Here is a 24971-nt window from a genome sequence, read left to right on the forward strand (position 1 = left end):
CTGAATCCCCAAAAAACATTTCCACTGCATTTCAGCCCTGCCACAAAAGGACCAGCTGGCATCATGTCAGTGATTCTCTCGTTAACACAGGTGTGAGTGTTGACGAGGACAAGGCTGGAGATCACTCTGTCATGCTGATTGAGTTCAAATAACAGACTGGAAGCTTCAAAGGAGGGTGGTGCTTGGAATCATTGTTCTTCCTCTGTCAACCATGGTTGCCTGCAAGGAAATGAGCCTTCATCAGTGCTTTGCACAAATAGGGCTTCACAGGCATGGATATTGCTGCCAGTAAGATTGCACCTAAATCAACCATTTATCAGATCATCAAGAACTTCAAGGAGAGCAGTTCAATTGTTGTGAAGAAGGCTTCAGGGCGCCCAAGAAAGTCCAGCAAGCGCCAGGACCGTCTCCTAAAGTTGATTCAGCTGCGGGATCGGGGCATCACCAGTACAGAGCTTGCTCAGGAATGGCAGCAGGCAGGTGTGAGTGCATCTGCACGCACAGTGAGGCAAAGACTTTTGGAGGATGGCCTGGTGTCAAGAAGGGCAGCAAAGGAGCCACTCCAGGGAAAACATCAGGGACAGACTGATATTCTGCAGAAGGTACAGGGATTGGACTGCTGAGGACTGGGGTAAATACATTTTCTCTGAATCCCCTTTCCGATCGTTTGGGGCATCCGGAAAAAAGCTTGTCCGGAGAAGACAAGGTGAACGCTACCATCAGTCCAGTGTCATGCCAACAGTAAAGCATCCTGAGACCATTCATGTGTGGGGTTGCCTCTCAGCCAAGGGAGTGGGCTCACTCACAATTTTGCCTAAGAACACAGCCATGAATAAAGAATGGTACCAACACATCCTCCGAGAGCAACTTCTCCCAACCATCCAGGAACAGTTTGGTGAAGAACAATGCCTTTTCCAGCATGATGGAGCACCTTGCCATAAGGCAAAAGTGATAACTAAGTGGCTCGGGGAACAAAACATCGATATTATGGGTCCATGGCCAGGAAACTCCCCAGACCTTAATCCCATTGAGAATTTGTGGTCAATCGTCAAGAGGCGGGTGGACAAACATCAACCCACAAATTCTGACAAACTCCAAGCATTGATTATGCAAGAATGGGCTGCCATCAGTCAGGATGTGGCCCAGAAGTTAATTGACAGCATGCCAGGGCAGATTGCAGAGGTCTTGAAAAAGAAGGGTCAACACTGCAAATATTGACTCTTTGCATCAACTTCATGTAATTGTCAATAAAAGCCTTTGACACTTATGAAATGCTTGTAATTATACTTCAGTATTTCATAGTAACATCTGACAAAAATATCTAAAGACACTGAAGTAGCAAACTTTGTGGAAGTTAATATTTGTGTCTTTCTCAAAACCTTTGGCCACGACTGAAGTATTTTTTTATTTAATCCATTTTAGAGTAAGTCTGTGACGTAACAAAATGTGGAAAAAGTAAAGAGGTCCGAATACTTTCCGAACACACTGTACTTCCCGGGGTTTTCCTTCTGAACAGTCTTGTGAGTTTTGGGGGTTCCCGGGGTTTTCCTTCTGAACAGTCTTGTGAGTCTTGGGGGGTTCCCGGGGTTTTCCTTCTGAACAGTCTTGTGAGTCTTGGGGGGTTCCCGGGGTTTTCCTTCTGAACAGTCTTGTGAGTCTTGGGGGGGCGACAGAAAGCAAAACAACCCACTCGGAATGTGATGACAGAAAAAAATACAATCTGAAATGAATCACTCTCTACTATTATTCTGACATTCTTAAAATAAAGTGGTGATCCTAACTGACCTAAGAAAGACATTTTTACTAGGATGAAATGTCAGGAATTGTGAAAAACTGAGTTTAAATGTATTTGGCTAAGGTGTATGTGTATGTAAACTTCAGACTGCATACTCTACTGTTCTAAAGTGTAGGGTCACTAAGAAAAGTCCTTGTTTTTAAAATCAAAGCAAATATTTTTGTCCATTAAAATAACATCAAATTGATCAGAAATACAGTGTAGACATTGTTAAGGTTGTAAATGACTATTATAGCTGGAAACGATTGATTTTTAAATGGAATATCTACATAGTTGTACAGAGGCCCATTATCAGCAACCATCACTCCTGTGTTTCAATGGCACATTGTGTTAGCCAATCCAAATTGATCATTTTAAAAGGCTAATTGATAATTAGAAAACCCTTTTGCAATTATGTTAGCACAGCTGAAAACTGTTGTTCTGATTAAAGAAGGAATAAAACTGACCTTCTTATGACTAGTTGAGTATCTGGAGCATCAGCATTTGTGGGTTCGATTACAGGCTTAAAATGGCCAGAAACAAATAACTTTCTTCCAAAACTAATCAGTCTATTCTTGTTCTGAGAAATTAAGGCTATTCCATGCGAGAAATTGCCAAGAAACTGAATATCTCATACAACGCTTTGTACTACTCCCTTCACAGAACAGCGCAAACTGACTCCAACCAGAATAGAAAGAGGAGTGGGAGGCCCCGGTGCACAACTGAGCAAGAGGACAAGTACATTGCAGTGTCTTGTTTGAGAAACAGACGCCTCACAAGTCCTCAACTGGAAGCTTCATTAAATAGTACCCGCAAAACCCTGTCTCAACGTCAACAGTGAAGAGGCGACTCCTGGATGCTGGCCTTTGTTTTGTTTTTTGTTTTTTAAATCAACAAGTTTACACAGCGAAGCCATTGGTTGCTGATAATGGGTCTCTGTACGCCTATGTAGATATTCCATAAAAACTCAGCTGTTTCCAGCTACAATAGTAATTTACAACATTAACAAATGTCTACACTGTATTTCTGATCAATTTGATGTTATTTTAGAGGGCAAAAAATGTGCTTTTCTTTCAAAAACAAGGAAATTTCAAAGTGACCCCAAACATTTGAACGGTAATATATGTATGCATGCATGTATATAGTACCAGTCAAAAGCTTACACACCTACTCATTCCAGGGTTTTTCTATATTTTGACATTGTAGAATAATAGTGAAGACATCAAAACTATGAAATAACACATGAATCATGTAGTAACCAAAGTGTTAAACAAATCAAAATATATTTTATATTTGAGATTCTTCAAAGTAGCCACCCTTTGCCTTGATGACAGCTTTGCACACTCTTGACATTCTCTCAACCAGGTTCATGAGGTAGTCACCTGGAACGCATTTCAATTAACAGGTGTGCCTTGTTAACCTCTTGAAACTATAGGGGCGCTGTGTCATTATTGGATAAAAAGACGTGCCCGTTTTAAGCGCAATATTTTGTCACGAAAAGATGCTCGACTATGCATGGAATTGACAGCCTTGGAAAGACACAACTCTGACGTGTCCAAAACTTCAAAGATATTATCTGTGCGTAACCTAGAACTAATGCAACAGGCAAAACCAAGATGATGTTTCTTACAGGAAATGCCCCGGATTCTGATGGCGCTGTGTTCCAATGTCTCCTTATATGGCTGTGAATGCGCCAGGAATGAGCCTGCGCTTTCTGTATATTCCCCGAGGTGTCTGCAGCATTGTGACGTGTTTGTAGGCTACATTTACCTGGTGTCCCGCCCGGTGTCCTGTGTGCGTAATCTGTAGGTCCATGCGCGTTCCATTTCTTCAGAAGAGAAAGTCAACTGCCACGATGGATTTATCGTCGATAGATATGTGAAAAACACCTTGAGGATTGATTCTAAACATCGTTTGCCATGTTTCTGTCGATATTATGGAGTTCATTTGGAAAAAAGTTCGCGTTTTAATGACTTATTTTAATTTTATTTTCCTTACCCAAACGCGATGAACAAAACGGAGCGATTACTCGACACAAATAATATTTTTTGTAAAAACGGAACATTTGCTATCTAACAGAGTCTCCTCATTGAAAACATCTGAAGTTCTTCAAAGGTAAATGATTTTATTTGAATGCTTTTATGGTTTTGGTGGAAAATGTTGCATGCTAAATGCTACGCTAAATGGTACGTTAGCCATCAATACTGTTACACAAATGCTTGTTTTGCAATGGTTGAGAAGCATATTTTGAAAATCTGAGATGACAGTGTTGTTAACAAAAGGCTAAGCTTGAGAGCAAGATTAATTTCATTTCATTTGCGATTTTCATGAATAGTTAACGTTGCGTTATGGTAATGAGCTTGAGGCTGTAGTCACGATACCGGATCCGGGATGGCTCGACGCAAGAAGTTAAAAGTTAATTTGTGGAATTTAATTTCTTCTTAATGTGTTTGAGCCAATCAGTTGTGTGTTTGAGCCAATCAGTTGTGTGTTTGAGCCAATCAGTTGTGCGTTTGAGCCAATCAGTTGTGCGTTTGAGCCAATCAGTTGTGCGTTTGAGCCAATCAGTTGTGCGTTTGAGCCAATCAGTTGTGCGTTTGAGCCAATCAGTTGTGCGTTTGAGCCAATCAGTTGTGCGTTTGAGCCAATCAGTTGTGTGTTTGAGCCAATCAGTTGTGTTGTGACAAGGTAGGGTTGGTAAACAGAAGATATCTCTATTTGGTAAAAAAAAAACATATTACGGCAAGAACAGCTCAAATAAGAAGAGAAACGAGAGTCCATCATTACTTTAAGACATGATGGTAAGTCAATCCGGAAAATTTAAAGAACCTTGAAAGTGCAGTCGCAAAAACCATCAAGTGCTATGATGAAACTGGCTCTGATGAGGACCGCCACAGGAAAGGAAGACACAGAGTTACCTCTGCTGCTGAGGATAAGTTTATTAGAGTTAGCAGCCTCAGAAATTGCAGCCCAAATAAATGCTTCACAGAGTTGAAGTAACAGACACATCTCAACATCAACTGTTCAGAGGAGACTGTGTGAATCAGGGCTTCATGGTCAAATTGCTGTAAAGCAGCCACTACTAAAGGACACCAATAATTAGAAGAGACTTGTTTAGTCCAAGAAACATGAGCAATGGACATTAGACTGGTGGAAATCTGTCCTTTGGTCTGATGAGTCCAAATTTGAGATTTTTTCCAACCACTGTGTCTTTGTGAGATGCAGAGTAGGTGAATGGATGATCTCAGCATGTGCGGTTCCCACCGTGAAGCATGGAGGAGGAGGAGGTGTGATGGTGCTTTGCTGGTGACACTGTCGGTGATCTATTTAAAATTTAAGGCACAGTTAACCAGCATGGCTACCACAGCATTCTGCAGCAATGGCCATCCCATCTGGTTTGCGCTTAGTGGGACGATAATTTGTTTTTCAACAGGACAATGACCCAAAACACACCTCCAGGCTGTGTAAGGGCTACCTGACCAAGAAGGAGAGTGATGGAGTGCTGCATCAGATGACCTGGCCTCCACATTCACCCAACCTCAACGCAATTGAAATGGTTTGGGATGAGTTGGAACACAGAGTGAAGGAAAAGCAGCAAACAAGTGCTCAGCATATGTGGCTACTCCATCAATACGGTTGGAAAAGCATTCCTCATGAAGTTGGTTATCAAGGCAAAGAGTGGCTAATTTGAAGAATAGAAAATATATTGTTTTTGGTTACTACATGATTCCATATGTGTTATTTCATAGTTTGATGTCTTCACCATTATTCTACAATGTAGAAAATAGTAAAACATAAAGAAAAACCCTTGGATGAGCGTCCAAACTTTTGACTGGTACTGTACACACAGCGCACTTGAAAAGTATTCAGACCCTTTTCCCACATTTTGTTACGTTACTCCAACATTCATACAAAAAAATAATCATCTGTAATCTACACACAATGCCCCATAATGACAAAACAAAAACTGGTTCGAATTTTTATTATTTATTTTTTAAGTGAAATATCACATTTACATAGGTATTCAAACTCTTTAAGCTTGGCACACCTGTATTTGGGGAGTTTCTCCCATTTTTCTCTGCAGATCCTCTCAGGCTCTGTCAGGTTGGATTGGGAGCGTCGCTGCACAGCTATTTTCAGATCTCTCCAGAGATGTTCGATCAGTTTCAAGTCCGGGCTCTGGCTGGGCCACTCAAGGACATTCAGAGACTTGTCCGGAAGCCACTCCTGCTTTGTCTTGGCTGTGTGCTTAGGGTTGTTGTCCGGTTGGAAGGTGAACATTTGCCTCAGTCTGAGGTCCTGAGCAGATTTTCATCAAGGATCTCTCTGTACTTTGCGCCTTTCCCTCGATCCTGACTAGTCTCCCAGTCCCTGCTGCTGTAAAAACATCCCCACAGCATGATGCTGCTGCCACCACCATGCTTCACCGTAGGGATGGTGCCAGGTTTCCTCCAGACATGATGCTGCCACCACCACCATGCTTCACCTTAGGGATGGTGCCAGGTTTCCTCCAGATGTGACACTTGGCATTCAGGCCAAAGACTTCTTGGTTACATCAGAACAGAGAATCTTCTTTCTCATGGTCTGAGAGTCTTTTAGGTGCCTTTTGGCAAATTCCAAGAGGGCTGTCATTTGCCTTTTACTAAAGAGTGGCTTCTGTCTGGCCACTCTACTATAAAGTCCTGATTGGTGGAGTGCTGAGATGGCTGTGCTTCTGGAAGGTTCTCCCATCTCCACTGAGGAACTCTGGAGCTCTGTGAGAGTGACCATCGGGTTCTTGGTCACCTCCCTGACCAAGGACCTTCTTCCTCGATTGCTCAGTTTGGCTGAGCGACCAGCTCTAGGAAGAGCCTTGGTGTTTCCAAACTTCTTTCATTTAAGAATGATGGAGGCCACTGTGTTCTTGGGGATCTTCAATGCTGCAGAATTTGTTGTACCCTTTCCCAGATTTATGCCACGACATAATCCTGTCTCTGAGCTTTTACGGACAATTCCGTCGACCTCAGGGCTTCGTTTTTGCTCGGACATGCACTGTCAACAGTGGGACCTTTATATAGACAGGTGTATGCCTTTCCAAATCATGTCCAATCAATTGACTTTACCACAGGTGGACTCCAATCAAGTTGTACAAACAATGATTTTTTAGTAGGTAGGCTAGTTGAGAACAAGTTCTCATTTGCAACTGCGACCTGGCCAAGATAAAGCATAGCAGTGTGAACAGACAACACAGAGTTACACATGGAGTCAAGTCAATAACACAGTAGAAAGAAATGGGCAGTCTATATACAATGTGTGCAAAAGGCATGAGGAGGTAGGCGAATAATACAATTTTGCAGATTAACACTGGAGTGATAAATGATCAGATGGTCATGTACAGGTAGAGATATTGGTGTGCAAAAGAGCAGAAAAGTAAATAAATAAAAAACAGTATAAAAACAGTATGGGAATGAGGTAGGTGAAAATGGGTGGGCTATTTACCAATAGACTATGTACAGCTGCAGCGATCGGTTAGCTGCTCGGATAGCTGATGTTTGAAGTTGGTGAGGGAGATAAAAGTCTCCAACTTCAGCGATTTTTGCAGTTCGTTCCAGTCACAGGCAGCAGAGTACTGGAACGAAAGGCGGCCAAATGAGGTGTTGGCTTTAGGGATGATCATTGAGATACACCTGCTGGAGCGCATGCTACGGATGGGTGTTGCCATCGTGACCAGTGAACTGAGATAAGGCGGAGCTTTACCTAGCATGGACTTGTAGATGACCTGGAGCCAGTGGGTCTGGCGACGAATATGTAGCGAGGGCCAGCCGACTAGAGCATACAAGTCGCAGTGGTGGGTGGTATAAGGTGCTTTGGTGACAAAACGGATGGCACTGTGATAGACTGCATCCAGTTTGCTGAGTAGAGTGTTGGAAGCCATTTTGTAGATGACATCGCCGAAGTCGAGGATCGGTAGGATAGTCAGTTTTACTAGGGTAAGCTTGGCGGCGTGAGTGAAGGAGGCTTTGTTGCGGAATAGAAAGCAGACTCTTGATTTGATTTTCGATTGGAGATGTTTGATGTGAGTCTGGAAGGAGAGTTTGCAGTCTAGCCAGACACCTAGGTACTTATAGATGTCCACATATTCAAGGTCGGAACCATCCAGGGTGGTGATGCTAGTCGGGCATGCGGGTGCAGGCAGCGATCGGTTGAAAAGCATGCATTTGGTTTTACTCGCGTTTAAGAGCAGTTGGAGGCCACGGAAGGAGTGCTGTATGGCATTGAAGCTCGTTTGAGGTTAGATAGCACAGTGTCCAATGACGGGCCGAAAGTATATAGAATGGTGTCGTCTGCGTAGAGGTGGATCAGGGAATCGCCCGCAGCAAGAGCAACATCATTGATATATACAGAGAAAAGAGTCGGCCCGAGAATTGAACCCTGTGGCACCCCCATAGAGACTGCCAGAGGACCGGACAGCATGCCCTCCGATTTGACACACTGAACTCTGTCTGCAAAGTAATTGGTGAACCAGGCAAGGCAGTCATCCGAAAAACCGAGGCTATTGAGTCTGCCGATAAGAATATGGTGATTGACAGAGTCGAAAGCCTTGACGAGGTCGATGAAGACGGCTGCACAGTACTGTCTTGTATCGATGGCGGTTATGATATCGTTTAGTACCTTGAGTGTGGCTGAGGTGCACCCGTGACCGGCTCGGAAACCAGATTGCACAGCGGAGAAGGTACGGTGGGATTCGAGATGGTCAGTGACCTGTTTGTTGACTTGGCTTTCGAAGACCTTAGATAGGCAGGGCAGGATGGATATAGGTCTATAGCAGTTTGGGTCCAGGGTGTCTCCCCCTTTGAAGAGGGGATGACTGCGGCAGCTTTCCAATCCTTGGGAATCTCAGACGATATGAAAGAGAGGTTGAACAGGCTGGTAATAGGGGTTGCGACAATGGCGACAGATAGTTTCAGAAATAGAGGGTCCAGATTGTCAAGCCCAGCTGATTTGTACGGGTCCAGGTTTTGCAGCTCTTTCAGAACATCTGCTATCTGGATTTGGGTAAAGGAGAACCTGGAGAGGCTTGGGCGAGGAGCTGCGGGGGGGGCGGAGCTGTTGGCCGAGGTTGGAGTAGCCAGGCGGAAGGCATGGCCAGCCGTTGAGAAGTGCTTATTGAAGTTTTCGATAATCATGGATTTATCGGTGGAGACAGTGTTACCTAGCCTCAGTGCAGTGGGCTGCTGGGAGGAGGTGCTCTTGTTCTCCATGGACTTCACATGATAATTAATCAATGGAAACAGGATGCACCTGAGCTCAATTGAGTCTCATAGCAAACGGTCTGAATACTTATGTAACTAAGGAAAATGTTTTTTTTTATGTACTTTCCAAATTCACTGTATGTATGCATGTATGTGTGTATATAGACAGCCCTTCAAATTGGCTATTTCACCCATTGCTGACAGGTATATAAAATGGAGCACACCGCCATGCAATCTCCAAAGATATGTGGACGCCTAATCGGTTGAGGGCTGGGTTCTGTGCAGGCCAAGCAAGTTCTTCCACACCAATCTCGACAAACCATATCTGTACGGACCTCGCTTTGTGCACGGGTCATTGCCATGCTGAAACAGGAAAGGGCCTTCCCCAAACTGTTGTCACAAAGTTGGAATCACAGAATCTTCTGGAATGTAATTGTATTGTCACTTCAACTAAGGGGCCCGAAACTTTATTGTTGGCACTATACATTGGGACAGGTAGTGTTCTCCTGGCATCCGCCAAACCCAGATTCATCTGTCAGACGGTGAAGCGTGATTCATCACTCTAGAGAACACATTTCCACAGCTCCAGAGTCCAATGGCGTTGAGCTTTACACCACTCCAGCCAACGCTTGGCATTGCGCATGATGATCTTAGGCTTGTGTGTGGCTGCTCAGCCATGGAAACCCATTTCACGAAGCACCCGACTAACAATTCTTGTGCTGACGTTGCTTCCAGAGGCAGTTCGGAACTCGGTAGTGAGTGTTGCAACCGAGGACAGATGATGTTTATGTGCTACGTGCTTCAGCAGTCTGCGGTCCAGTTCTGTGAGCTTGTGTGGTCTACCACTTCACGACTGAGCCGTTGTTGCTCCTAGATGTTTCCACTTCACAATAACAGCACTTACAGTTGACCGGGGCAGCTCTAGCAGGGCAGACATTTTATGAACTGACTTGTTGGAAAGGTGGCATCCTATGACGGTGCCACGTTGAAAGTCACTGAGCTCCTCAGTACCGGCCAATCTACTGCCAATGTTTGTCTATGGAGATTGCATGGCTATGTGCTTTATACACCTTTCTGCACGGCATCACCGTGTGCTTGATTTTATACACCTGTCAGCAATGGGTGTGGCAGAAATAGAACCCACTAATTTGAAGGAGTGTCCACATATATTTATATATATATAAAAGTATTATAATAATATAATCTTTCCATCTCAAAACCATTGTAATGTGGTTAACCTTAAATATAAATGAACATTGGAAAAGGCTAGACCTAATTTAAAAAAATGTATTTAACATTAATTTAAATAGAGTTAAGTATATAGAGTCAGTTAAGAATAAATTGTTATTTACAATGACGGCCTCCTGTGGGGCCTGGGGTTAAAAATACAATATAAATATAGGACAAAACACACATCACAACAGAGAGACAACACAACAGTACATAAAGACCTAAGGCAACAACACAGCATGGCAACAACACATGACAACACAGCATGGTAGCAACAACATGGTAGCAACACATGACAACACAGCATGGCAGCAACACATGACAACACAGCATGGCAGCAACACATGACAACACAGCATGGTAGCAACACATGACAACACAACATGGTAGCAACACATGACAACACAGCATGGTAGCAACACATGACAACACAGCATGGTAGCAACACATGACAACACAGCATGGTAGCAACACATGACAACATAGCATGGTAGCAACAACATGGTAGAAACACATGACAACACAGCATGGTAGCAACGCATGACAACACAGCATGGCAGCAACACATGACAACACAGCATGGTAGCAACACATGACAACACAACATGGTAGCAACACATCACAGCATGGTAGCAACACATGACAACACAGCATGGTAGCAACACATGACAACATAGCATGGTAGCAACAACATGGTAGAAACACATGACAACACAGCATGGTAGCAACGCATGACAACACAGCATGGCAGCAACACATGACAACACAGCATGGTAGCAACACATGACAACACAACATGGTAGCAACACATCACAGCATGGTAGCAACACATGACAACACAGCATGGTAGCAACACATGACAACACAGCATGGTAGCAACACATGACAACATAGCATGGTAGCAACAACATGGCAACATAGCATGGTAGCAACAACATGGCAGCAACACATGACAACACAGCATGGTAGTAACACATGACAACATAGCAACAACATGGTAGCAACACATGACAACACAGCATGGCAGCAACACATGACAACACAGCATGGTAGCAACACATGACAACACAGCATGGTAGCAACACATGACAACACAGCATGGCAGCAACACATGACAACACAGCATGGCAGCAACAACATAGCAAGGCAGCAACACATGACAACACAGCATGGTAGCAACACATGACAACACAGCATGGCAGCAACACATGACAACACAGCATGGCAGCAACAACATGGTAGCAACACATGACAACACAGCATGGCAGCAACAACATAGCAAGGCAGCAACACATGACAACACAGCATGGTAGCAACACATGACAACACAGCATGGTAGAAACACATGACAACACAGCATGGTAGCAACACATGACAACACAGCATGGTAGAAACACATGACAACACAGCATGGTAGCAACACATGACAACACAGCATGGCAGCAACACATGACAACACAGCATGGTAGCAACACATGACAACACAGCATGGTAGCAACACATGACAACACAGCATGGCAGCAACACATGACAACATAGCATGGTAGCAACAACATGGCAACACAGCATGGTAGCAACACATAACACAGCATGGCAGCAACACATGACAACACAGCATGGCAGCAACACATGACAACACAGCATGGTAGCAACACATGACAACACAGCATGGTAGCAACACATGACAACACAACATGACAACACAGCATGGTAGCAACAACATGGCAGCAACACATGACAACACAGCATGGTAGCAACACATGACAACATAGCATGGTAGCAACAACATGGTAGCAACACATGACAACACAGCATGGCAGCAACACATGACAACACAGCATGGTAGCAACACATGACAACACAGCATGGCAGCAACACATGACAACACAGCATGGTAGCAACACATGACAACACAGCATGGTAGCAACACATGACAACACAACATGACAACACAGCATGGTAGCAACAACATGGCAGCAACACATGACAACACAGCATGGTAGCAACACATGACAACATAGCATGGTAGCAACAACATGGTAGCAACACATGACAACACAGCATGGCAGCAACACATGACAACACAGCATGGTAGCAACACATGACAACACAGCATGGTAGCAACACATGACAACACAGCATGGTAGCAACACATAACACAGCATGGCAGCAACACATGACAACACAGCATGGTAGCAACACAACATGGTAGCAGCACAACATGGTAGCAGCACAACATGGTAGCAACACAACATGGTAGCAACACAACATGGTAGCAACACAACATGGTAGCAGCACAACTTGGTAGCAGCACAACTTGGTAGCAACACAAAACATGGTACAAACATTACTGGGCACAGACAACAGCACAAAGGACAAGAAGGTAGAGACAACAGCACAAAGGTCAATAAGGTAGAGACAACAGCACAAAGGACAAGAAGGTAGAGACAACAGCACAAAGGGCAAGAAGGTAGAGACAACAGCAAGAAGGTAGAGACAACAGCACAAAGGTCAAGAAGGTAGAGACAACAGCAAGAAGGTAGAGACAACAACACAAAGGACAAGAAGGTAGAGACAACAATAGATCACGCAAAGCAGCCACAACTGTCAGTAAGGTAGAGACAACAATACATCACGCAACGCAGCCACAACTGAAACCTGGAAAAACAAAAAAACTGAAAAAAACAAAAGCATTTCTGAGATTTATAGAGCCCTACATACCCGCACCACACTGAAGTCCAGCTTGGTCTCCTGAGAACACTGAAGGATCAGCTGGAAGCAGCTCTTGCTCTGATTGGTCATCCCGTTGTCATAGTAGCTATCCAGGACTCGCTGCTGCTCCAGTGTGAACACAGACCGCAGGTTCATCTGACAAAAAACATGTAATTGGTCAATAAACTAGCCAATGAAAACAACATTGAGTTCACTAATCATATCACATTTTATTGGTCACTTACACATGGTTAGCAGATGTTAATGCGAGTGTAGCGAAATGCTTGTGCTTCTAGTTCCGAACATGCAGTAATATCTAACAAGTAATAGAACAATTTCACAACAACTACCTTATACACACAAACGTAAGGGGCGAATAAGAATATGTACATAAAAATATATGAATGAGTGATGGCCGTATGGCATAGGCAAGATGCAGTAGATGGTATAGAACAGTACATACAGTTGAAGTCAGAAGTTTACATACACTTAGGTTGGAGTCATTAAAACTTGTTTTTCAACCACTCCACAAATTTCTTGTTAACAAACTATAGATGTGGCAAGTCTGTTAGGACATCAACTTTGTGCGTTACACAAGTCATTTTTCCAACAATTGCTTACAGACAGATTATTTCACTTATAATTCACTGTGTCGCAAAGCCAGTGGGTCAGATGTTTACATACACAAAGTTGACTGTGCCTTTAAACAGCCTGGAAAATTCCAGAAAATTATGTCAAGGCTTTAGAAGCTTCTGTTAGGCTAATTGACCTCATCTGAGTCAATTGGAGGTGTACCTGTGGATTTACTTCAGGGCCCACCTTCAAACTAGGTGCCTTTTTGTTTGACATCATGGGAAAATCAAAAGAAATCAGCCAAGACCTCTGAAAAATAATTGTAGACCTCCACAAGTCTGGTTCATCCTTGGCAGCAATTTCCAAACGCCTGAAGGTACCACGTTCATCTGTACACACAATAGTACACAAGTATAAACACCATGGGACCACGCAGCCGTCATACCGCTCAGGAAGGAGACGTGTTTTGTCTCCTAGAGATGAATGTACTATGGTGCAAAAAGTTCAAATCAATCCCAGAACAACAGCGCAGGACCTTGTGAAGATGCTGGAGGAAACCGGTACAAAAGTATCTATATCCAGTAAAATGAGTCCAATATCAACATAACCTGAAAGGCCGTTCAACAAGGAAGAAGCCACTGCTCCAAAACCGCCATAAAAAAAGCAGTTTGTTTGGAGGAAGAGGGGGATGCTTGCAAGCCGAAGAACACCATCCCAACCGTGAAGCATGGGGGTGGCAGCATCATGTTGTCGGGGTGCTCAGCTGCGGGAGGGACTGGTGCACTTCACAAAATAGATGGCATCTTGAGGGAGGAAAATTATGTTGATATATTGAAGCAACATCTCAAGACATCAGTCAGGAAGTTAAAGCTTGGTCGCAAATAATTATTCCAAATGGACAATGACCCCAAGCATACTTCCAAAGTTGTGGCAAAATGGCTTAAGGACAACAAAGTCAAGGTATTGGAGTAGCCATCACAAAGCCCTGACCTCAATCCTGTAGAAAGTTTGTGGGCAGAACTGAAAAAGTGTGTGTGAGCAAGGAGTCCCACAAACCTGACTCAGTTACACCAGCTCTGTCAGGAGGAATCGGCCAAATTTCACCCAACTTATTGTGGGAAGCTTGTGGAAGGCTACCCGAAACGTTTGACCCAAGTTAAACAATTTAAAGGCACTGCTACCAAAAACTAATTGAGTGTAAGTAAACGTCTGATCCACTGGGTATGTGATGAAAGAAATAAAAGCTGAAATAAATCATTCTCTCTACTATTATTCTGACATTCTTAAAATAAAGTGGTGATCCTAACTGACCTAAGACAGGGAATTTTTACTAGGATTAAAATGTCAGAAATGGTGAAAAACTGAGTTTAGATGTTGGTTATGTAAACATTATTAGAGTGGCATTATATAACGTGACTAATGACAGACATAGGCAAGATGCTGTAGATGGTATAGAACAGTATATACATATGAGATGAGTAATACATAGGCAAGATGCTGTAGATGGTATAGAACAGTATATACATATGAGATGAGTAATACATAGGCAAGATGCTGTAGATGGTATAGAACAGTATATACATATGAGATGAGTAATACATAGACAAGATGCTGTAGATGGTATAGAACAGTATATACATATGAGATGAGTAATACATAGACTAGATGCTGTAGATGGTATAGAACAGTATATACATATGAGATGAGTAATACATAGGCAAGATGCTGTAGATGGTATAGAACAGTATATACATATGAGATGAGTAATACATAGGCAAGATGCTGTAGATGGTATAGAACAGTATATACATATGAGATGAGTAATACATAGACTAGATGCTGTAGATGGTATAGAACAGTATATACATATGAGATGAGTAATACATAGGCAAGATGCTGTGAGATGGTATAGAGACTGTAGAGTATATATACATATGAGATGAGTAATACATAGGCAAGATGCTGTAGATGGTATAGAACAGTATATACATATGAGATGAGTAATACATAGTAATACATAGAGATGCTGTAGATGGTATAGAACAGTATATACATATGAGATGAGTAATACATAGACTAGATGCTGTAGATGGTATAGAACAGTATATACATATGAGATGAGTAATACATAGACTAGATGCTGTAGATGGTATAGAACAGTATATACATATGAGATGAGTAATACATAGGCAAGATGCTGTAGATGGTATAGAACAGTATATACATATGAGATGAGTAATACATAGGCAAGATGCTGTAGATGGTATAGAACAGTATATACATATGAGATGAGTAATGTTGGTTATGTAAATTAGCTCTTCCCTTCAACCACAAATGTAGTCTGTACCCAGTCTGTATGTACACCTACAATATCCTGCAGCATATAGAATGGCAGGTTATTCAGATACAGTGGGGCAAAAAAGTATTTAGTCAGTCACCAATTGTGCAAGTTCTCCCACTTAAAAAGACGAGGGCTGTACTTTTCATCATAGGTTCACTTCAACTATGACAGACAACATGAGAGAATCCAGAACATCACATTGTAGGATTTTTTTTGTTTTTTTAACTCTGTTTATTAAGTTTTACACACACACACACACACACACACACACTTACACACACACGCACACGCACACGCACACGCACACGCACACGCACACGCACACGCACACGCACACGCACACACACACACACACACACACACACACACACACACACACACACACACACACACACACACACACACACACGACAAAGCAATATAAATAATATACTCAACTAGAAAAAAGAAAAGAAAAAAAATACAAAGAAAAAAATAGCTTTAAAGAGACCATACTTTAGACAAGTTAAACACACCAGGCAGAAGGCTACAGAGGTTAAAGGGCAATCTATAGTACAGGGACAGAGCAAACACCTCCCCATTGTTCCTGTAAACAGTCAAGGGATAAGGGTGGAGAAATGCAACCACTCACAGACAGTCATGGCCACAGACCGACCATCCACTGGACCAAAAATAAAGTTTACAATGCTTTAAAATAAAACATATAAAAAATAGAATGATTATTCATGTAGGCGTGAACAAAATGTAAAAATAACTGGGGAAAACAAGCTCACACTTCAGTCTCTGCCCGGGCAAGATGAACAAGGCATCCGCGGATCACAATCAATAAGCACATGGACCTTAATGCCCCCCCCAGCAAAAACACAGAGAGAAGCTCCTCCAACCCTTAAGTCACAGAGGGGTCAAATACAGACTTATTTTAGTTTTAATTGGAATGCCATCAGAGGATGGACTGTTTAAAGTAAGACCGGAATTGGAGCCCAAGCCTCATTAAACAGTTTGGTGTTCCCACGTGAATTGAATTAGATTTTTTCTAGTTTCAGAGAGCACACCACCCAATATGTATAAGATGGGGGAGCTGCCATCTTCCAGTTCTGTAGTATTAGCCGTCTAGCTAAAAGAGTTGTATAAGCAACAGTGTCCGACTGGATTCTTGATAGGGGGGTACCCATGGGCAGTACTCCAAAAAGGGCTGTAAGGGGAGACGGATCTATAACATATATATCAGAGAAACATTTAAATATGAATTCCCAGAAACCTGACAGTTTATGACAGCCCCAAAACATATGCAACAGTGTGGCTGGTTCCACTCTACATCTGACACAGGTAGGATCAACATCAGAGAATATTCTTCCAAGTTTGGCCCCGGACCAGTGGATACGGTGAACCACCTTGAATTGAATGAGGCTGTGTCTAGTGCTAAAAGAGGCTGCACCCTGTGCAGCACAGATTCCCAAGCGTCTTCCCCAAGTTCCTCCCCCAAATCCTTTTCCCATCGAGTCTTTAAAGGCACCAAAGAAGGGTTCTGTAAGTCATGAATGATTGCATATACATCTGAAATTGCGCCCCTAGGAAGCTTGTTCAACTCCAAGATGCTCTCTATAGCTGTATTCGCAGGCCTATTGGGAAATCCAGGTGTGTTAGCTCTGACAAAGTTTCTAGTCTGGAGATAGCTGAAAAAGTGGGATTGGGGGAGATTGAACTTTTCCTGCAGCTGAGAAAAAGAGGCAAATGTATCATCAAAGAATAATTGGGCTAGCGAGGAGAGGCCTAGTGAGTGCCAAATGCCAAAAGCCCCATCATTCAAAGATGGAGGAAATAAGATGTTCTGATTGATTGGGCATGATAGAGAAAAGCCTCGGAGGTTAAAGGCTAAACGGAACTGATTCCAAATTTTAAGAGACTGCTTTACAATTGGGTTGACACACCTTTTGCCTAGGGACACTGGGAGAGATGAGCACAACACAGAGGAAAGTGCTGCAGGTTTACACGATTCAGACTCCATCTGGACCCAGAGTGGTCTAGGGCCAGTACAGAACGGCTCTGAAATTTGCAGCCCAGTAGTATGTCTGAAAATTTGGTAGAGCTAAACCCCCCAATGACCTAGGCTTCTGTAAATGTTTTCTACCAATCCATGGTACCTTGCCATCCCAAATAAAATGCATGAATGTTTGATCCAGTGAAATAAAAAAAGATTTTGGAATAAAAATGGGTAAACATTGAAATAAATATAAAAATTTGGGCAACACATTAATTTTAATGACATTAATCCTTCCGATAAGAGAAAGGGGTAGCGAATTCCAAAAAGTAAAAGATTGTTTCAAGCTGTCTGCTAGAGCAACAAAGTTTTCACTGAGACACTGTGTAAACAACTATACAAGACTTTTTAAATTACCGTTTATATTTTTGTTTTTTTTCCTCAACTTTTTCACTCCGGACGCTTTTTCTGGACACGATTCGTCAGAACCTCCAACAGCTGAAGCGAAGTAGTAACATTAACATGATGCCTTCTAATTGCGGTCGCTGTACTCGCCTTACGGCGAGGATAGCTGTGCTACAAGCCCAGCTTCAGACGCAATCGTTAGGCAAGGGTAATTTCAGTGTAGGAAAAGATGAAACAGCGTCTGTGCCACCAGTAAGTACAGATAGTAGTATAAATCCCCTGTAGGAAAGGATGAAACAGCGTCTGTGCCCCCAGTAAGTACAGATAGTAACGTCAGTATAAATCCCCTGTAGGAAAGGATGAAACAGCGTCTGTGCCCCCAGTAAGTACAGATAGTAGTATAAATCCCCTGGCACAGTCCCCACAGCCGGACAACCTTCTCACGGTTTCTGGAAGGAAACGCTGTAGGAACGCTCAACCGGTGTCGCTCATTCAGCCGACAGAAACTTTCAACCGGTTTTCCCCATTAAGCAGCGGGTCGGAGTCAGAGGCCGAGTCTTCTCTGGTCTCTACTCCTCCCGTTACGGGGTCTGAGACGCCGAAGCTTCCCACCCTTAGCTCTGACAAATTGAAAACCATAATCATTGGCGACTCCAGCAGTATTAGACTTAAAACGAATCATCCAGCGATCATACACTGTTTACCAGGGGGCAGGGCTACCGACGTTAAGGCTAATCTGAAGATGGTGCTGGCTAAGGCTAAAACTGGGGCAGGGCTACCGACGTTAAGGCTAATCTGAAGATGGTGCTAGCTAAAGCTAAAACTGGCGAGTGTAGAGAATATAGAGATATTGTTATCCACGTCGGCACCAACAATGTTAGGATGAAACAGTCAGAGATCACCAAGCGCAACATAGCTTCTGCGTGTAAATCAGCTAGAAAGATGTGTCGGCATCGAGTAATTGTCTCTGGCCCCCTCCCAGTTAGGGGGAGTGATGAGCTCTACAGCAGAGTCTCACAACTCAATCGCTGGTTGAAAACTGTTTTCTGCCCCTCCCAAAAGATAGAATTTGTAGATAATTGGCCCTCTTTCTGGGACTCACCCACAAACAGGGCCAAGCCTGGCCTGCTGAGGAGTGACGGACTCCATCCTAGCTGGAGGGGTGCTCTCATCTTATCTACCAACATAGACAGGGCTCTAACTCCTCTAGCTCCACAATGAAATAGGGTGCAGGCCAGGCAGCAGGCTGTTAGCCAGCCTGCCAGCATAGTGGAGTCTGCCACTAGCACAGTCAGTGTAGTCAGCTCAGCTATCACCATTGAGACCGTGTCTGTGCCTCGACCTAGGTTGGGCAAAGCTAAACATGGCGGTGTTCGCCTTACCAATCTCACTAGGATAAAGACCACCTCCATTCCTGTTATTATTGAAAGAGATCATGATACCTCACATCTCAAAATAGGGCTACTTAATGATCCCTTACTTCAAAGGCAATTATAGTCAATGAACTAATCACTGATCATAATCTTGATGTGATTGGCCTGACTGAAACATGGCTTAAGCCTGATGAATTTACTGTGTTAAATGAGGCCTCACCTCCTGGCTACACTAGTGACCATATCCCCCGTGCATCCCGCAAAGGCGGAGGTGTTAAATGAGTCCTCACCTCCTGGCTACACTAGTGACCATATCCCCAGTGCATCCCGCAAAGGCGGAGGTGTTGCTAACATTTACGATAGCAAATTTCAATTGACCCCAAAAAAATGGCGTTTTCGTCTTTTGAGCTTCTAGTCATGAAATCTATGCAGCCTACTCAATCACTTTTTATAGCTACTGTTTACAGGCCTCCTGGGCCATATACAGCGTTCCTCACTGAATTCCCTGAATTCCTATCGGACCTTGTAGTCATAGCAGATAATATTCTAATCTTTGGTGACTTTAATATTCACATGGAAAAGTCCACAGACCCACTCCAAAAGGCTTTCGGAACGATCATCGACAACACCGCTACTCCTACTGCTCTCTCTTCGTCCGCCCACGTGCTCTCGCACACCCCGAGAGCTTCTGGTCAGCGGGGTGGTGGCACCGGGATCCTCATCTCTCCCAAGTGGTCATTCTCTCTTTCTCCCCTTACCCATCTGTCTATCGCCTCCTTTGAATTCCATGCTGTCACAGTTACCAGCCCTTTCAAGCTTAACATCCTTATCATTTATCGCCCTCCAGGTTCCCTCGGAGAGTTCATCAATGAGCTTGATGCCTTGATAAGCTCCTTTCCTGAGGACGGCTCACCTCTCACAGTTCTGGGCGACTTTAACCTCCCCACGTCTACCTTTGACTCATTCCTCTCTGCCTCCTTCTTTCCACTCCTCTCCTCTTTTGACCTCACCCTCTCACCTTCCCCCCTACTCACAAGGCAGGCAATACGCTCGACCTCATCTTTACTAGATGCTGTTCCTCCACTAACCTCATTGCAACTCCCTCCAAGTCTCCGACCACTACCTTGTATCCTTTTCCCTCTCGCTCTCATCCAACACTTCCCACACTGCCCCTACTCGGATGGTATCGCGCCGTCCCAACCTTCGCTCTCTCTCCCCGCTACTCTCTCCTCTTCCATCCTATCATCTCTTCCCTCTGCTCAAACCTTCTCCAACCTATCTCCTGATTCTGCCTCCTCAACCCTCCTCTCCTCCCTTTCTGCATCCTTTGACTCTCTATGTCCCCTATCCTCCAGGCCGGCTCGGTCCTCCCCTCCCGCTCCGTGGCTCGACGACTCATTGCGAGCTCACAGAACAGGGCTCCGGGCAGCCGAGCGGAAATGGAGGAAAACTCGCTCCCTGCGGACCTGGCATCCTTTCACTCCCTCCTCTCTACATTTTCCTCCTCTGTCTCTGCTGCTAAAGCCACTTTCTACCACTCTAAATTCCAAGCATCTGCCTCTAACCCTAGGAAGCTCTTTGCCACCTTCTCCTCCCTCTTGAATCCTCCTCCCCCTCCCCCCTCCTCCCTCTCTGCAGATGACTTCGTCAACCATTTTGAAAAGAAGGTCGACGACATCCGATCCTCGTTTGCTAAGTCAAACGACACCGCTGGTTCTGCTCACACTGCCCTACCCTGTGCTCTGACCTCTTTCTCCCTCTCTCTCCAGATGACATCTCGCGTCTTGTGACGGCCGGCTGCCCAACAACCTGCCCGCTTGACCCTATCCCCTCCTCTCTTCTCCAGACCATCTCCGGTGACCTTCTCCCTTACCTCACCTCGCTCATCAACTCATCCCTGACCGCTGGCTACGTCCCTCCCGTCTTCAAGAGAGTGAGAGTTGCACCCCTTCTGAAAAAACCTACACTCGATCCCTCCGATGTCAACAACTACAGACCAGTATCCCTTCTTTCTTTTCTCTCCAAAACTCTTGAACGTGCCGTCCTTGGCCAGCTCTCCCGCTATCTCTCTCAGAATGACCTTCTTGATCCAAATCAGTCAGGTTTCAAGACTAGTCATTCAACTGAGACTGCTCTTCTCTGTATCACGGAGGCGCTCCGCACTGCTAAAGCTAACTCTCTCTCCTCTGCTCTCATCCTTCTAGACCTATCGGCTGCCTTCGATACTGTGAACCATCAGATCCTCCTCTCCACCCTCTCCGAGTTGGGCATCTCCGGCGCGGCCCACACTTGGATTGCGTCCTACCTGACAGGTCGCTCCTACCAGGTGGCGTGGCGAGAATCCGTCTCCTCACCACGTGCTCTCACCACTGGTGTCCCCCAGGGCTCTGTTCTAGGCCCTCTCCTATTCTCGCTATACACCAAGTCACTTGGCTCTGTCATAACCTCACATGGTCTCTCCTATCATTGCTATGCAGACGACACACAATTAATCTTCTCCTTTCCCCCTTCTGACGACCAGGTGGCGAATCCCATCTCTGCATGTCTGGCAGACATATCAGTGTGGATGACGGATCATCACCTCAAGCTGAACCTCGGCAAGACGGAGCTGCTCTTCCTCCCGGGGAAGGACTGCCCGTTCCATGATCTCGCCATCACGGTTGACAACTCCATTGTGTCCTCGTCCCAGAGCGCTAAGAACCTTGGCGTGATCCTGGACAACACCCTGTCGTTCTCAAATAACATCAAGGCGGTGGCCCGTTCCTGTAGGTTCATGCTCTACAACATCCGCAGAGTACGACCCTGCCTCACACAGGAAGCGGCGCAGGTCCTAATCCAGGCACTTGTCATCTCCCGTCTGGATTACTGCAACTCGCTGTTGGCTGGGCTCCCTGCCTGTGCCATTAAACCCCTACAACTCATCCAGAACGCTGCAGCCCGTCTGGTGTTCAACCTTCCCAAGTTCTCTCACGTCACCCCGCTCCTCCGCTCTCTCCACTGGCTTCCAGTTGAAGCTCGCATCCGCTACAAGACCATGGTGCTTGCCTACGGAGCTGTGAGGGGAACGGCACCTCAGTACCTCCAGGCTCTGATCAGGCCCTACACCCAAACAAGGGCACTGCGTTCATCCACCTCTGACCTGCTCGCCTCCCTACCACTGAGGAAGTACAGTTCCCGCTCAGCCCAGTTAAAACTGTTCGCTGCTCTGGCCCCCCAATGGTGGAACAAACTCCCTCACGACGCCAGGACAGCGGAGTCAATCACCACCTTCCGGAGACACCTGAAACCCCACCTCTTTAAGGAATACCTAGGATAGGATAAAGTAATCCTTCTCACCCCCCCTTAAAAGACCTAGATGCACTATTGTAAAGTGGCTGTTCCACTGGATGTCATAAGGTGAAAGCACCAATTTGTAAGTCGCTCTGGATAAGAGCGTCTGCTAAATGACTTAAATGTAAATGTTGAATGTCCTACATGTCTCTGGACCCACTCACTGTCACAGTCATACGCTGGACCTAGTTTTGTCTCATGGAATAAATGTTGTGGATCTTAATGTTTTTCCTCATAATCCTGGACTATCGGACCACCATTTTATTACGTTTGCAATTGTAACAAATAATCTGCTCAGACCCCAACCAAGGAACATCAAAAGTCGTGCTATAAATTCACAGACAACACAAATCAAATCAAATGTATTTATATAGCCCTTCGTACATCAGCTGATATCTCAAAGTGCTGTACAGAAACCCAGCCTAAAACCCCAAACAGCAAGCAATGCAGGTGTAAAAGCAAAGATTCCTTGATGTCCTTCCAGATTCCCTCTGTCTACCCAAGGACGCCAGAGGACAAAAATCAGTTAACCACCTAACTGAGGAACTCAATTTAACCTTGCGCAATACCCTAGATGCAGTTGCACATTTTTCTAACTTAATTGAGGAAAATAAGAACAATCCGAAATTCCTTTTTGATACTGTCGCAAAGCTAACTAAAAAGCAGCATTCCCCAAGAGAGGCTGACTTTCACTTTAGCAGTGATAAATTCATTAACTTCTTTGAGGAAAAGATTATGATTGTTAGAAAGCAAATTACAGACTCCTCTTTAAATCTGCGTATTCCGTCAAAGCTCAGTTGTCCTGAGTCTGTACAACTCTGCCAGGACCTTGGATCAAGAGAGACGCTCAAGTGTTTTAGTACTATATCTCTTGACACAATGATGAAAATAATCATGGCCTCTAAACCGTCAAGCTGCATACTGGACCCTATTCCAACTAAACTACTGAAAGAGCTGCTTCCTGTGCTTGGCCCTCCTATGTTGAACATAATAAACGGCTCTCTATCCACCGGATGTGTACCAAACTCACTAAAACTGGCAGTAATAAAGCCTCTCTTGAAAAAGCCAAACCTTGACCCAGAAAATATAAAAAACTATCGGCCTATATCGAATCTTCCATTCCTCTCAAATATTTTAGAAAAGGCTGTTGCTCAGCAACTCACTGCCTTCCTGAAGACAAACAATGTATACGAAATGCTTCAGTCTGGTTTTAGACCCCATCATAGCACTGAGACGGCACTTGTGGAGAAGGTGGTAAATGACATTTTAATGGCATCGGACCGAGGCTCTGCATCTGTCCTCGTGCTCCTAGACCTTAGTGCTGCTTTTGATACCATCGATCATCACATTATTTTGGAGAGATTGGAAACCCAAATTGGTCTACACGGACAAGTTCTGGCCTGGTTTAGATCTTATCTGTCGGAACGATATCAGTTTTTCTCTGTGAATAGTTTGCCCTCTGACAAATCAACTGTAAATTTCGGTGTTCCTCAAGGTTCCGTTTTAGGACCACTATTGTTTTCACTATATATATTTTACCTCTTGGGGATGTTATTCGAAAACATAATGTTAACTTTCACTGCTATGCGGATGACACACAGCTGTACATTTCAATGAAACATGGTGAAGCCCCAAAATTGCCCTTGCTAGAAGCATGTGTTTCAGACATAAGGAAGTGGATGGCTGCAAACTTTTTACTTTTAAACTCGGACAAAACAGAGATGCTTGTTCTAGGTCCCAAGAAACAAAGAGATCTTCTGTTGAATCTGACAATTAATCTTAATGGTTGTACAGTCGTCTCAAATAAAGCTGAAGGACCTCGGCGTTACTCTGGACCCTGATCTCTCTTTTGAAGAACATATCAAGACTATTTCAAGGACAGCTTTTTGCAAAAATCAGAAACTTTCTGTCCAAAAATTATGCAGAAAAATTAATCCATGCTTTTGTCACTTCTAGGTTAGACTACTGCAATGCTCTACTTTCCGGCTACCCAGATAAAGCACTAAATAAACTTCAGTTAGTG

The 24971-nt window shown here is 44.2% G+C and overlaps 1 protein-coding gene across 2 annotated transcripts in view; it reads right to left on the minus strand.

Annotated features, from left to right (window-relative positions):
* Positions 1-24971, minus strand: part of LOC115125371 (highly divergent homeobox-like) — a 53390-nt gene that overhangs the window by 19940 nt on the left and 8479 nt on the right. For both annotated transcript variants that reach the window (XM_065020020.1, XM_065020019.1), the window contains exon 3: positions 12958-13104. In XM_065020020.1, coding sequence (XP_064876092.1) covers positions 12958-13104 — 147 coding nt within the window. The remainder of the gene's footprint in view (positions 1-12957; positions 13105-24971) is intronic.

The sequence above is a fragment of the Oncorhynchus nerka genome, linkage group LG6 (genome assembly GCF_034236695.1).
Source record: "Oncorhynchus nerka isolate Pitt River linkage group LG6, Oner_Uvic_2.0, whole genome shotgun sequence".
Taxonomy (NCBI): Eukaryota; Metazoa; Chordata; class Actinopteri; order Salmoniformes; family Salmonidae; genus Oncorhynchus; species Oncorhynchus nerka.